Source organism: Tachyglossus aculeatus, chromosome Y4 (genome assembly GCF_015852505.1).
Source record: "Tachyglossus aculeatus isolate mTacAcu1 chromosome Y4, mTacAcu1.pri, whole genome shotgun sequence".
Taxonomy (NCBI): Eukaryota; Metazoa; Chordata; class Mammalia; order Monotremata; family Tachyglossidae; genus Tachyglossus; species Tachyglossus aculeatus.
Window position 1 is genome coordinate 11,774,753 of NC_052096.1, and position 15,522 is coordinate 11,790,274.

Here is a 15,522-nt window from a genome sequence, read left to right on the forward strand (position 1 = left end):
CCCCCAGCCCCTGTCCCTCAGCCGCTTCTACCCCTCGAGACCCTTTCCCATCCCTCAGCCCCTCTACTCCTCAAAACCCTGCCCCTGTCCTTCAGCCCCTCTCCCCAAGACCCTGCCCCGTCCCTCAGCCCTTCCCTCCCCGACCTACCCCCATCCTTCAGCCTCTCTGCCCCCTCCCCAAGACCTCCTCCTGTCCCTCAGCCCCTCTCCCCCACCCCAAGACCCTGCCCCTGTCTCTCAGCCCCTCTCCCCTCCAAGACCCTACCTCTGTCTCTCAGCCCCTCTCCCCCCCTCCCCAAGACCTCCTCCTGTTCCTCAGCCCCTCAGCCCCCCTCCCCAAGGCCCTGCCCCTGTCCCTCAGTCCCTCAGCCCCCCTCCCCAAGGCCCTGCCCCTGTCCCTCAGTCCCTCTCCCCGCCCCAAGATCCTGCCCCTGTCTCTCAGCCCCTCTCCCCCCTCCCCAAGACCTGCTCCTGTCCCTCAGCCCCTCTTCCCCCAAGACCCTTTCCCTGTCCCTCAGCCCCCCTCCCCAAGGCCCTGCCCCTGTCCCTCAGTCCCTCTCCCCACCTCAAGACCCTGCCCCTGTCTCTCAGCCCCTCTCCCCTCCAAGACCCTGCCTCTGTCTCTCAGCCCCTTTCCCTTCTCCCCAAGACCCTTTCCCTGTCCCTCAGCCCCTCTCCCCTCCAAGACCCTACCCCTATTCCTCAGCCCCTCTCCCCCGGCCCCCCAAGATCTGCTCCTGTCCCTCAGCCCCTCTTCCCGGGCCCCTCAAGACCCCCTCTCCCCCCCAAGACCCTTTCCCTATCCCTCAGCCCCTCTTCCCCCTCCCCAAGACCCTGCCCCTGTCCCTCAGCTCCTCTCCCCCCTCCCCAAGACCTGCTCCTGTCCCTCAGTCCCTCTCCCCCTACCCCTAAACATTGGCTGCTCCCCCCAATCCCCGCCACTGCCCCGTCCTCTGTCCCCTCCTCCCCAACACCCAGCCCCTGTTCATTCATTCATTCAATCGAATTTATTCAGAGCTTACTGTGTGCAGAGCAATATACTAAGCGTTTAGGTTCCCCCTTCTAGACTGTGAGCTCCCCCTCCTAGACTGTGAGCCCACTGTTGGGTAGGGACCGTCTCTATATGTTGCCAACTTGTACTTCCCAAGCGCTTAGTCCAGTGCTCTGCACACAGTAAGTGCTCAATAAATACGATTGAATGAATGAATGAACAACAATAAACAGACACATTCACTGCCCACAACGAGCTTACAGTCTAGAGGAGATTCGAACCTGTGAGGGTGGGGGGAACCCATTGGATTTGAGCCCGTTGTTGGGTAGGGACCGTCTCTATATGTTGCCAACTTGTACATCCCAAGCACTTAGTACAGTGCCCTGTACACAGTAAGCGCTCAGTAAATACGATTGAATGAATTTCAACTCCAACGCTAAAGCTTTCGGGCCATCACAGGCCCCTCCTCCTAAGACCCTGCCCCTACTGCTCTCGCCCAGCGCTGACCGTCGCAGTTTTAGCGTTTCGTTTGGATTTTTACAGACCAGAAACCCCAAAACCTCAAGTGGACGACGAGCCCACTCGCGACCCCCCTCCCGGCTCTGTGAGCCCCACGTGGGACAACCTGATTCCCTTGGATCTCCAGGGAATCCCTTGGATTCCAGGGACTGTCTCTATATGTTGCCAACTTGTACTTCCCAAGCGCCTAGTTCAGTGCTCTGCACACAGTAAGCGCTCAATAAATACGATTGATTGATTGATTGATTGATTGATTGATCCACACGGATTAGCTTGTGCCCTGCCCGGGCAGGGAGGAGTTGGGGAGGCGGGGAAGGACTGACCCCCGGCCCTGTCACGGTTCTTCCTACGATCCTGGAATTCTAGGAAAACGTTCTCGGCTCCAGACCCCCGCCCTCGTTCCAAATCGGGCTCCTGGGGAGGGGGTCTCCAACTCAGATACCCCCCAACCACACACTCTCTCTCTCTCTCTCTCTCTCTCTCTCTCTCTCTCTCTCTCTGTCTCAGACAGGGTCGACAGGCACTGTGGGGAGCCTTCGGGAGCTGTTTGAAGAAGCCCCCTCCCCTAAACTGACTGGCTCCCTCCCTCCCTTCCCTCCCCAGCCACAGTGGGGACGGAGGGAGGAGGAGAAGAGAGAGGGGGCCCCTGTCCTGGGGGGCGGGAGGCTGCGCGACTGATGAGGGAGACAGGACACACACACACACACACACAAACCCACCCTCTCTTTCCTGCTTAGACAGTGTGCCACATCGAACAAGGGTTGTGTCTGACCTGATTATTTTGTATCTACCCCAGCGCTTAGAACAGTGCTTAACGCATAGTCCTCCTCCTCCTCTTCTTCTTCCTCCACTTCCTCCTCCTCTCCTCCCTTCACCTTTCCTCTTCCACCTCCTCCCCACCTCCTCCCTTCTCCACCTCCTCCCTCCTTTTTCCTCCTCCTCTCTCCTCCTCCCCCTTTCTCCTCCTCCTCTCTCCTCCTCCCCCTTTCTCCTCTTCCCTTCTCTCCTCCTCCTCCCTTCTCCTCCTCTTCCTCCTCCTCTTCCCTCCTCCTCCTCTCCCTTTCGCCTCTTCCCTTCTCTCATCCTCCTTTCTCCTCCTCTTCCTCCTCTTCTTCTTCCTCCACTTCCTCCTCCCCCTTGTCCTCCTCCTCCTCTTCCTTCTCTTCCTCCTCCTCCTCCTCCCTTCTCCTACTCCTCCTCTCTCCTCCCTTCACCTCTTCTTCCTCCTCCACCTCCTTCTTCTTTCTCCTCTTTCCTCCTCCCTTCTCCTCCTCCTCCCCTTCCTCCTCCCCCTCCTCCTCTTCCTCTTCTTTCCTCCTCCTCCCTTCTCCTCCTTTCTCCTTTTCCCTTCTCTCCTCCTCCTTTCTCCTCTTCCCTTCTCCCCTCCTCCACCCTCCTCCTCCTCCTTTCTCCTTCATTCATTCAATCGTATTTATTAAGCGCTTACTGTGTGCAGAGCACTGTACTAAGCGCTTGGGAAGTACAAGCTGGCAACATCTAGAGACGGTCCCTACCCAACAGCGGGCTCACAGTCTAGAAGGGGGAGGCAGACAACAAGGCAAAACATATTAACAAAATAAATAGAATAAATACGTACAAATAAAATAAATACAAACATCTATACATATCTACAGGTGCTGTGGGGAGGGGAAGGAGGTAAGGCGGAGGGGAGGGGGAGGAGGGGGAGAGGAAGGAGGGGGCCCAGTCTGGGAAGGCCTCCTAATACTGGTCTCCTCTTCCCTTCTCCCCTCCTCCTCCACCTTTTTCCTCTTCCCTTCTCCCTTCTCTCCTCCTCCTCCTCTTCCCTCCTCCTGCTCCCCCCTGCCCGTGCCCCCCGGGCCCGTTGGGCAGCGGGGAGGAGCCCGGGTCGCCCCCGCACCTGTAATGAGCTGCTGGGCATCATAGGGCTCCATGTAGCCGTCGTTCTCGCCCTCTCTGTCGGCCTCCCTCGGGCTCCTAGTGCGCTGGGCGTCGTACGGATCGGCGTAGTCTTCCACGATGGACACCTGCCGGGCCGGGACGAGGGACAAGGAGGGCTCAGCCCCCGGGGAGACCCCCGGGGAGACCCCCAGAGAGCTCCCACAGACCCCCAAGTAGCCCCCAGAGACCCCCACACAACTCCTAGGGAACCCCAAGGAGCCCCCCAAAAACTCCCAGAGACCCCCAAGGGGCCCCCCAAGACTCCCCAGAAAGACTCCAGGGATCCCCAGAGACCCCAAGAGAGTTCCCAGAGACCCCCAGGGAGCTCCCCGAGAACCCCAGGCAGTCCCCAGAGACCTCCCAAACTCCTAGAGACCACCCAGAGACCCCCCGAACAACTCCTAGAGACCCCCAAGGAGCCCTCCAAGACACCCCAGAGGGACTCCAGGGATCCCCAGAGACCCCAAGAGAGTCCCCAGAGACCCCCAGGGAGCTCCCAGAGACCCCCAGGGAGCCCCCAGAGACCCTCAGGGAGTCCCCAGAGAGCTCCCAGAGACCACCAAGGATCCCCCGGAGACCACCAGGAAGCCCCCGGAGACACCCCAGAGAGACCCCAGGGACTCCCAGAGAGCTCCCAGAGACCCCCAAGTAGCCCCCAGAGACCCCCACACAACTCCCAGGGAACCCCAAGGAGCCCCCAAAGTACTCTCAGAGACCCCCAAGGAGCCCCCCAAGAACCCCCAGAACGACTCCAGGGATCCCCAGAGACCCCAGGAGAGTTCCCAGAGACCCTCAGGGAGCTCCCCGAGACCCCCAGGCAGCCCCCAGAGACCCCCAGGGAGTCCCCAGAGACCTCCCAAACAACACCTAGAGACCCCCCAGAGACCTCCCGAACAACTCCTAGAGACCCCCAAGGAGCCCCCCAAGACACCCCAGAGGGACTCCAGGGATCCCCAGAGACTCCAAGAGAGTCCCCAGAGACCCCCAGGGAGCTCCCAGAGACTCCCAGGGAGCCCCCAGAGACCCCCAGGGAGTCCCCAGAGAGCTCCCAGAGACCACCAAGGATCCCCCGGAGACCACCAGGAAGCCCCCGGAGACACCCCAGAGAGACCCCAGAGACACCCAGAGAGTCCCCAGAGAGCTCCCAGAGACCCTCAAGCATCCCCCAGAGACCACCAGGGAGCCCTCAGAGACTTCCAGAGAGCTCTCAGAGACCCTCCCAGGGAGCCCCCAGAGAGTCCCCAGAGACCCCCAGAGAGCTCTCAGAGACCACCGGGGAACCCCCAGAGACCCCCAGCGAGCTCTCAGAGATCCCCAAGGATCCCCCCAAGACCACCAGGGAGCCCCCAGATACCGCCAAAGAGCTCCCAGAGACCCCCAGAGAGCCCCGGGAGCCCCTCCAGCTCCGGGGCCGCCGGGGAAACCTGCCAGCCCCCGTCGCCCCCACGGAGTCAGCCAATCGATCGTTTGAGCTTATTGACAGGGAGCTTATTAAGTGCAGGGCGCTGTACTAAGCGGTTGGGAGAGTCCGATATAGATAAATCCACCTCCGAATGACCGCAGGCTAACTGGGCGGGGGGGCGGCCACCCCCGACCCCGATGCACTTTAGGGGCCCAGCCTCACACTCCTGCAGCTCAGGCTACTGTCTACCTCCCCCCGGGCTACGCTGAAAGCTCCTCCAGAGCAGGGATTCGGGACTACTCAGTGGATATATCACACTTGTACATATTGTCCATATCTATCCTATTTATTTTATTTTGTTGGTATGTTGGGTTTTGTTCTCTGTCTCCCCCTTTTAGACTGGGAGCCCACTGTTGGGTAGGGACTGTCTCTATGTGTTGCCAATTTATACTTCCCAAGCGCTTAGTACAGTGCTCTGCACATAGTAAGCGCTCAATAAATACGATTGATGATGATGATGATATATCACACTTGTACATATTGTACATATCTATCCTATTTATTTTATTTTGTTGGTATGTTTGGTTTTGTTCTCTGTCTCCCCCTTTTAGACTGGGAGCCCACTGTTGGGTAGGGACTGTTTCTATGTGTTGCCAATTTATACTTCCCAAGCGCTTAGTACAGTGCTCTGCACACAGTAAGCGCTCAATAAATACGATTGATGATGATGATATATCACACTTGTACATATTGTCCATATCTATCCTATTTATTTTATTTTGTTGGTATGTTTGGTTTTGTTCTCTGTCTCCCCCTTTAAGACTGTGAGCCCACTGTTGGGTATGGACTGTCTCTATGTGTGGCCAATTTGTACTTCCCAAGCGCTTAGTACAGTGCTCTGCACATAGTAAGCGCTCAATAAATACGATTGATGATGATGATATATCACACTTCTACATATTGTACATATCTATCCTATTTATTTTATTTTGTTGGTATGTTTGGTTTTGTTCTCTGTCTCCCCCTTTTAGATTGGGAGCCCACTGTTGGGTAGGGACTGTCTCTATGTGTTGCCAATTTGTACTTCCCAAGCGCTTAGTACAGTGTTCTGCACATAGTAAGCGCTCAATAAATACGATTGATGATGATGATGATGACTCTCCCCAACGCTCAGCACAGTGCTCTGCGCCCAGTAAGCGCTCAGTAAATGTCTCTGATTGATTGGAAGCCAGTTCAGCAACCTCCCCCCGGTTCCTCCAAGCTCTCCCCCGCCCCCCGGACAGCTCCGGGGGTCGGGCTTGGGAATTGGAGGTCGTGGGTTCTAATCCTACCTCTCATCATCATCATCAATCGTATTTATTGAGCGCTTACTGTGTGCAGAGCACTGTACTAAGCGCTTGGGAAGTCCAAGTTGGCAACATATAGAGACGGTCCCTACCCAACAGTGGGCTCACAGTCTGAAAGGGGGAGACAGAGAACAAAACCAAATGTGTGACTTTGGGCAAGCCACTTCACTTCTCTGGGCCTCAGTTCCCTCATCTGTCAAATGGGGGTGAAGGCTGTGAGCCCCACGGGGGGCAACCTGATTACCTTGGATCTCCTCCAGCGCTTAGAACAGTGCTTGGCACATAGTAAGCGCTTAACAAAAGCCATCATTATTACCTTCTAGACTGAGAGCCTGTTGTTGGGTAGGGACCGTCTCTAGATCATCATCAATCGTATTTATTGAGCGCTTACTGTGTGCAGAGCACTGTACTAAGCGCTTGGGAAGTACAAATTGGCAACATCTAGAGACAGTCCCTACCCAACAGTGGGCTCACAGTCTAAAAGGGGGAGACAGAGAACAAAACCATCATCATCATCCTCATCAATCATATTTATTGAGCGCTTACTGTGTGCAGAGCACTGTACTAAGCGCTTGGGAAGTACAAATTGGCAACACATAGAGACAGTCCCTACCCGACAGCGGGCTCACAGTCTAAAAGGGGGAGACAGAGAACAAAACCAAACATACTAACAAAATAAAATAGATGTTGCCGAATTGTAGTTCCCAAGTGCTTAGTCCAGTGCTCTGCACACAGGAAGCGCTCAATAAGTACGATTGAATGAATGAATGGGGGGGAATAGTAAAAGGAAGATCATCATCATCATCAATCGTATTTACTGAGCGCTTACTATGTGCAGAGCACTGGACTAAGCGCTTGGGAAGTACAAATTGGTAACATATAGAGACAGTCCCTACCCAACAGTGGGCTCACAGTCTAAAGATGAAGATGAAGAGGGGCGAGATGGGCGGCCCCCCGCCATGAGCACAGAGTTGCGTTGGAAAACCCAAGCGCTCAGTACAGTGCTCCGCACACAGTAAGCGCTCAATAAATACGATTGAATGAAGAATGAATGGAGGCAGAGGGAGGGGAGAGAGCAGGGGGAGCCCAACCCGCTTGGACCTACGCAGCGCTTAGCACCGACCACTTCATTCATTCCTTCGTTCAATCATATTTATTGAGCGCTTCCTGTGTGCAGAGCACTGTACTGAGCGCTGGGGAAGTCCAAGTCGGCAACATCTAGAGACGGTCCCTACCCAACAACGGGCTCCCAGTCTAGAGGCGCTTTAGGTTGTCCTCTCCCAAGCGCCGGGTGCAGTGAGCGCCCAATAAATACGATGATCAATAAACACGATGATCAATAAATACGATGGATGGATTCGATGGACGCCACTTGCCTGCTGTGCTGCCTGGGGCGCGTCACTTCACTTCCCTGGGCCTCAGTGACCTCCTCTGGAAAATGGGGATGAAGACTGGGAGCCCCACGTGGGACAGGGACTGTATCCAACCTGACTTGCTTGTACAGCGCTTAGTACAGTGCCTGGCACATAGTAAGCGCCTAACAAATACCATTGTTACTATCACAGTGTCTGGCACATAGTTAGCGCCTAACAAATACCCTTGTTACTATCACAGTGCCTGGTACATAGTAAATTCATTCATTCATTCATTCAATCGTATTTATTGAGCGCTTACTGTTTGCAGATCACTGTACTAAGCGCTTGGGAAGGACAAGTTGGCAACATCTAGAGACTTAGCAAATGCTTCCCTGGGCCTCAGTGACCTCCTCTGGAAAATGGGGATGAAGACTGTGAGCCCACCGTTGGGTAGGGACCGTCTCTATATGTTGCCAACTTGTCCTTCCCAAGCGCTTAGTACAGTGCTCTGCACACAGTAAGCGCTCAATAAATACGATTGAATGAATGAATGGATGAATGAAATACCATCATTATTATTACAATGCCTGGCACGTAGTAAGTGCCTAACAAATACCACTGTTACTATCATCACAGTGCCTGGCACATAGTAAGCGCTTAATACATGTCATGATTATCACAGTGCCTCCAACATAGTAAGCGCTTAGCAAATACCATCATTATTATTACAGTGCCTGGCACATAGTAAGTGCCTAACGAATACTATTGTTACTATCATCACAGTGCCTGGCACATATTAAGCGCTTAATACATGTCATGATTATCACAGTGCCTCCAACATAGTAAGCGCTTAGCAAATACCATCACTATTATTACAGTGCCTGGCACATAGTGAGTGCCTAACAAATTCCATTTTTACTATCATCACAGTGCCTGACACATAGTAAGCGCTTAATACGTCATGATTATCACTGTACCTCCAACATAGTAAGCGCTTAGCAAATACCATCATTATTACTACAGTGCCTGGCACATAGTAAGTGCCTAACAAATACTATTGTTACTATCATCACAGTGTCTGGCACATAGTAAGCACTTAATACATGTCATGATTATCACAGTGCCTGCAACATAGTAAACGCTTGGCAAATACCATCATTATTATTACAGTGCCTGCATAGTAAGTGCCTAACAAATACCATGCTACAGTGCCTGGCACATAGTAAGCGCTTAATACATGTCATGATTATCACAGTGCCTGCAACATAGTAAACGCTTGGCAAATACCATCATTATTATTACAGTGCCTGGCACATAGTAAGTGCCTAACAAATACCATGCTACAGTGCCTGGCACATAGTAAACGCTTAATACATGTCATGATTATCACAGCGCCTGCAACATAGTAAACGCTTGGCAAATACCATCATTATTATTACAGTGCCTGGCACATAGTAAGTGCCTAACAAATACCATGCTACAGTGCCTGGTACATAGTAAGCGCTTAATACATGTCATGATTATCACAGTGCCTCCAACGTAGTAAGCGCCTAACAAATGCCATTGTTACTATCATCACAGTGCCTGGCACATAGTAAACGCTTAGCAAATACCATCATTATTATTACAGTGCCTGGCACATAGCAAGTGCCTAACAAATACCATTGTTACTATCATCACAGTGCCTGACACATAGAAAGTGCTTAATAAATACCATTGTTACTATCCCAGTGCCTGGCACATAATAAGTGCCCCAAAATACCACTGTTACTATCCCAGTTCCTGGAACATAGTAAGCACTGAACCAACACCATCGTTATTATCCCAATGCCTGGCACATAGTAAGCGCCTAACAAATGCCACTGTTGCTATCATCACAGTGCCTGGCACATAGTAAACGCTTAGCAAATACCATCATTATTATTACAGTACCTGGCACGTAGTAAGTGCCCAAAAACACCACTGTTACTATCCCAGTTCCTGGAACGTAGTAAGCACTGAACCAATACCATCATTATTATCCCAGTGCCTGGCACATAGTAAGCGCCTAACAAATGCCATTGTTGCTATCATCACAGTGCCTGGCACATAGTAAACGCTTAGCAAATACCATCATTATTATTACAGTACCTGGCACATAGTAAGTGCCCAAAAATACCACTGTTACTAACCCAGTACCTGGCACATAGTAAGCACTGAACCAACACCATCTTTTCTAGACCGTGAGCCCGTTGTTGGGTAGGGACCGTCTCTCTATGTTGCCGATTTGTTCTTCCCAAGCGCTTAGTACAGTGCTCTGCACACAGCAAGCGCTCAGAATGAATGAATGAAACTGTTATTATCCCACTGCCTGGCTCATAGTAAGCGCTTAACCAATACCATCATTACTATCACACATAGTAAGCGCCTAACAAATGCCATTGTTACTACCACAGTGCCTGGCACATAGTAAGCGCTTAGCAAACACCATCATTATTATTACAGTACCTGACACATAATAAGCGCCCAAAAAATACCATCATTACCACCCCAGTGCCTGGCACCTAGTAAGCGCTTAACAAATAGCATCGTTACTATCCCAGTGCCTGGCACCTAGTAAGCGCTTAACAAACAGCATCGTTACTATCCCAGTGCCTGGCACATAGTAAGCGCTTAACCAATACCACTGTTACTACCACAGTGCCTGGCACATAATAAGCGCTTAACCAATACCATTGTTACTACCACAGAGCCTGGCACATAGTAAGCGCTTAGCAAACACCATCATTATTATTACAGTACCTAACACATAGTAAGCGCTTAACCAATACCACTGTTACTACCACAGTGCCTGGCACATAATAAGCGCTTAACCAATACCATTGTTACTACCACAGAGCCTGGCACATAGTAAGCGCTTAACAAACAGCATCATTACTATCCCAGTGCCTGGCACATAGTAAGCGCTTAACAAACAGCATCATTACTATCCCAGTGCCTGGCACATAGTAAGCGCTTAACCAATACCACTGTTACTACCACAGTGCCTGGCACATAATAAGTGCTTAACCAATACCACTGTTACTACCACAGTGCCTGGCACATAGTAAGCGCTTAGCAAACACCATCATTATTATTACAGTACCTGACACATAATAAGTGCCCAACAAATACCATCGTTACTATCTCAGTGCCTGGCACCTAGTAAGCGCTTAACAAATAGCATCGTTACTATCCCAGTGCCTGGCACCTAGTAAGTGCTTAACAAATACCATCATTACTATCCCAGTGCCTGGCACATAGTAAGCGCTTAACCAATACCACTGTTACTACCACAGTGCCTGGCACATAATAAGCGCTTAACCAATACCATTGTTACTACCACAGTGCCTGGCACATAGTAAGCGCTTAGCAAACACCATCAGTATTATTACAGTACCTGACACATAATAAGTGCCCAACAAATACCATCGTTACCATCCCAGTGCCTGGCACCTAGTAAGCGCTTAACAAATAGCATTGTTACTATCCCAGTGCCTGGCACCTAGTAAGCACTTAACAAACAGCATTGTTACTATCCCAGTGCCTGGCACATAGTAAGCGCTTAACCAATACCACTGTTACTACCACAGTGCCTGGCACATAATAAGTGCTTAACCAATACTATTGTTACTACCACAATGCCTGGCACATAGTAAGCGCTTAGCAAACACCATCATTATTATTATAGTACCTGACACATAATAAGCGCCCAAAAAATACCATCATTACCATCCCAGTGCCTGGCACCTAGTAAGCGCTTAACAAATAGCATCGTTACTATCCCAGTGCCTGGCACCTAGTAAGCGCTTAACAGCATCATTACTATCCCAGTGCCTGGCACATAGTAAGCGCTTAACCAATACCACTGTTACTACCACAGTGCCTGGCACATAATAAGCGCTTAACCAATACCATTGTTACTACCACAGTGCCTGGCACATAGTAAGCGCTTAGCAAACACCATCATTATTATTACAGTACCTAACACATAGTAAGCGCTTAACCAATACCACTGTTACTACCACAGTGCCTGGCACATAATAAGCGCTTAACCAATACCATTGTTACTACCACAGAGCCTGGCACATAGTAAGCGCTTAACAAACAGCATCATTACTATCCCAGTGCCTGGCACATAGTAAGCGCTTAACCAATACCACTGTTACTACCACAGTGCTTGGCACATAATAAGCGCTTAACCAATACCATTGTTACTTCCACAGAGCCTGGCACATAGTAAGTGCTTAGCAAACACCATCAATATTATTACAGTACCTGGCACATAATAAGTGCCCAACAAATACCATCATTACCATCCCAGTGCCTGGCACCTAGTAAGCGCTTAACAAATAGCATCGTTACTATCCCAGTGCCTGGCACCTAGTAAGCGCTTAACCAATACCATTGTTACTAAGCAGCGTGGCTCAGTGGAAAGATCCCGGGCTTTGGAGTCTAGAGGTCATGGGTTCAAATCCCACCTCCACCAATTGTAAGCTGTGTGACTTTGGGCAAGTCACTTCACTTCTCTGTGCCTCAGTTCCCTCATCTGTAAAACGGGGATGAAGACTGTGAGCCCCCCGTGGGACAACCTGATCACCTTGTAACCTCCCCAGCGCTTAGAACAGTGCTTTGCACATTGTAAGCGCTTAATAAATGCCATTATTATTATTATCATTATTATTACCACAGTGCCTGGCACATAGTAAGCGCTTAGAAAACACCATCATTATTATTACAGTACCTGGCACATAATAAGTGCCCAACAAATACCATCGTTGCCATCCCAGTGCCTGGCACATAGTAAGCGCTTAATAAATGCCATCATTATTATTATTATTATTACCACAATGCCTGGCACATAGTAAGCGCTTAGCAAACACCATCATTATTATTACAGTACCTGGCACATAATAAGTGCCCAACAAATACCATCGTTGCCATCCCAGTGCCTGGCACATAGTAAGCACTGAACCAATACCATCGTTATTATCCCAGTGCCTGGCACATAGTAAGCGCTTAATCAATACCATCGTTATTATCACAGTGCCTGGCACATAGTAATAATAATGATGGCATTTTTTAAGCGTTTACTATGTGCAAAGCGCACACAGTAAGCGCTTAGCCAATCCTATCGTTACTGCCACAGGGCTGGGCACATAGTAAGTGCCTGACAAATACTACCGTTGCTATCCCAGTGCCTGGCACATAGTAAGCGCTTAGCCAATCCTATCGTTACTGTCACAGTGCCTGGCACATAGTAAGCGCTTAGCCAATCCTATCGTTAGTGTCACAGTGCCGGGCACATAGTAAGTGCCTAACAAATACTACTGTTGCTATCCCGGTGCCTGGCACATAGTAAGCGCTTAGCCAATCCTATCGTTAGTGTCACAGTGCCTGGCACATAGTAAGCGCTTAGCCAATCCTATTGTTAGTGTCACAGTGCCGGGCACATAGTAAGTGCCTAACAAATACTACTGTTGCTATCCCGGTGCCTGGCACATAGTAAGCGCTTAGCCAATCCTATCGTTACTGTCACAGTGCCTGGCACATAGTAAGCGCTTAGCCAATCCTATTGTTAGTGTCACAGTGCCGGGCACATAGTAAGTGCCTAACAAATACTACTGTTGTTATCCCGGTGCCTGGCACATAGTAAGTGCTTAGCCAATCCTATTGTTACTGTCACAGTGCCTGGCACATAGTAAGCGCTTAGCCAATCCTATTGTTAGTGTCACAGTGCCGGGCACATAGTAAGTGCCTAACAAATACTACTGTTGCTATCCCAGTGCCTGGCACATAGTAAGCGATTAGCCAATCCTATCGTTACTGTCACAGTGCCTGGCACATAGTAAGCGCTTAGCCAATCCTATCGTTAGTGTCACAGTGCCGGGCACATAGTAAGTGCCTAATAAATACTACTGTTGCTATCCCGGTGCCTAGCACATAGTAAGAGCTTAGCCAATCCTATCGTTACTGTCACAGTGCCTGGCACATAGTAAGCGCTTAGCCAATCCTATCGTTAGTGTCACAGTGCCAGGCACATAGTAAGTGCCTAACAAATACTACTGTTGCTATCCCAGTGCCTGGCACATAGTAAGCGATTAGCCAATCCTATTGTTACTGTCACAGTGCCAGGAACATAGTAAGTGCCTAACAAATACTACTGTTGCTATCCCAGTGCCTGGCACATAGTAAGCGCTTAGCCAATCCTATCGTTACTGTCACAGTGCCTGGCACATAGTAAGCGCTTAGCCAATCCTATCGTTAGTGTCACAGTGCTGGGCACATAGTAAGTGCCTAACAAATACTACTGTTGCTATCCCGGTGCCTGGCACATAGTAAGTGCTTAGCCAATCCTATCGTTAGTGTCACAGTGCCTGGCACATAGTAAGCGCTCAGCCAATCCTATCGTTAGTGTCACAGTGCCGGGCACATAGTAAGTGACTAACAAATACTACTGTTGCTATCCCGGTGCCTGGCACATAGTAAGCGCTTAGCCAATCCTATCGTTACTGTCACAGTGCCTGGCACATAGTAAGCGCTTAGCCAATCCTATTGTTAGTGTCACAGTGCCGGGCACATAGTAAGTGCCTAACAAATACTACTGTTGTTATCCCGGTGCCTGGCACATAGTAAGTGCTTAGCCAATCCTATTGTTACTGTCACAGTGCCTGGCACATAGTAAGCGCTTAGCCAATCCTATTGTTAGTGTCACAGTGCCGGGCACATAGTAAGTGCCTAACAAATACTACTGTTGCTATCCCAGTGCCTGGCACATAGTAAGCGATTAGCCAATCCTATCGTTACTGTCACAGTGCCTGGCACATAGTAAGCGCTTAATCAATACCATCGTTATTAACCCAGTGCCTGGCACGTAGTAAGCACTTAGCCAATCCTATCGTCAGTGTCACAGTGCCAGGCACATAGTAAGTGCCTAACAAATACTACTGTTGCTATTACAGTGCCTGGAACATAGTAAGCACTTAATCAATACCATCGTTATTATCCCAATGCCTGGCACATAGTAAGCGCCTAACGAATAGCATGGTGATTTCATTTCATTTCTATTTGTTCTGACGACTTGACACCTGTCCACATGTTTTGTTTTGTTCTCTGTCTCCCCCTTCTAGACTGTGAGCCCGTTGTCGGGTAGGGACCGTCTCTATATGTTGCCAACTTGTACTTCCCAAGCGCTTAGTCCAGTGCTCTGCACACAGTCAGAGCTCAATAAATACGATTGAATGAATGAATGAATGATGATGATGAGGCCCGGGGTGGGGAGGAAAGTTGTGGTGATATGGATGTTCTGCCCCAGACTTCCAGTCTGGGGTGGGTGAGGGGGGTGTTTGCCAACTTGTCCTTCCCAAGCGCTTAGTCCAGTGCTCTGCACACAGTAAGTGCTCAATAAATACGATTGAATGAATGAATGAATGATGATGATGAGGCCCGGGGTGGGGGGGAAAGTTGTGGTGATATGGATGTTCTGCCCCAGACTTCCAGCCTGGGGTGGGTGAGGGGGTGTTTGCCAACTTGTACTTCCCAGGCGCTCAGTACAGTGCTCCGCACACAGTCAGCGCTCAATAAATACGAATGAATTAATGATTGAATGAATGAATGATGATGATAAGGCCCGGGGTGGGAGGGAAAGTTATGGTGATATCATCATCATCAATAGTATTTATTGAGCGCTTACTATGTGCAGAGCACTGTACTAAGCGCTTGGGAAATACAAATTGGCAACACATAGAGACAGTCCCTACCCAACAGTGGGCTCACAGTCTAAAAAGGGGAGACAGAGAACAAAACCAAACATACCAACAAAATAAAATAAGTAGGATAGATATGTACAAGTAAAATAAATAAATAAATAGAGTAATAAATCTGTACAACCATATATACATCTATCCAGGTGCTGTGGGGAAGGGAAGGAGGTAAGATGGGGGGATGGAGAGGGGGACGAGGGGGAGAGGA

The 15,522-nt window shown here is 50.1% G+C and overlaps 1 protein-coding gene across 1 annotated transcript in view; it reads right to left on the reverse strand.

Annotated features, from left to right (window-relative positions):
* Window positions 1–15,522, reverse strand: part of SHE (Src homology 2 domain containing E) — a 43,800-nt gene that overhangs the window by 25,947 nt on the left and 2,331 nt on the right. Inside the window, exon 2 of the mRNA XM_038769020.1 lies at window positions 3,390–3,516. Within this exon, the coding sequence (XP_038624948.1) occupies window positions 3,390–3,516 (127 nt within the window). The remainder of the gene's footprint in view (window positions 1–3,389; window positions 3,517–15,522) is intronic.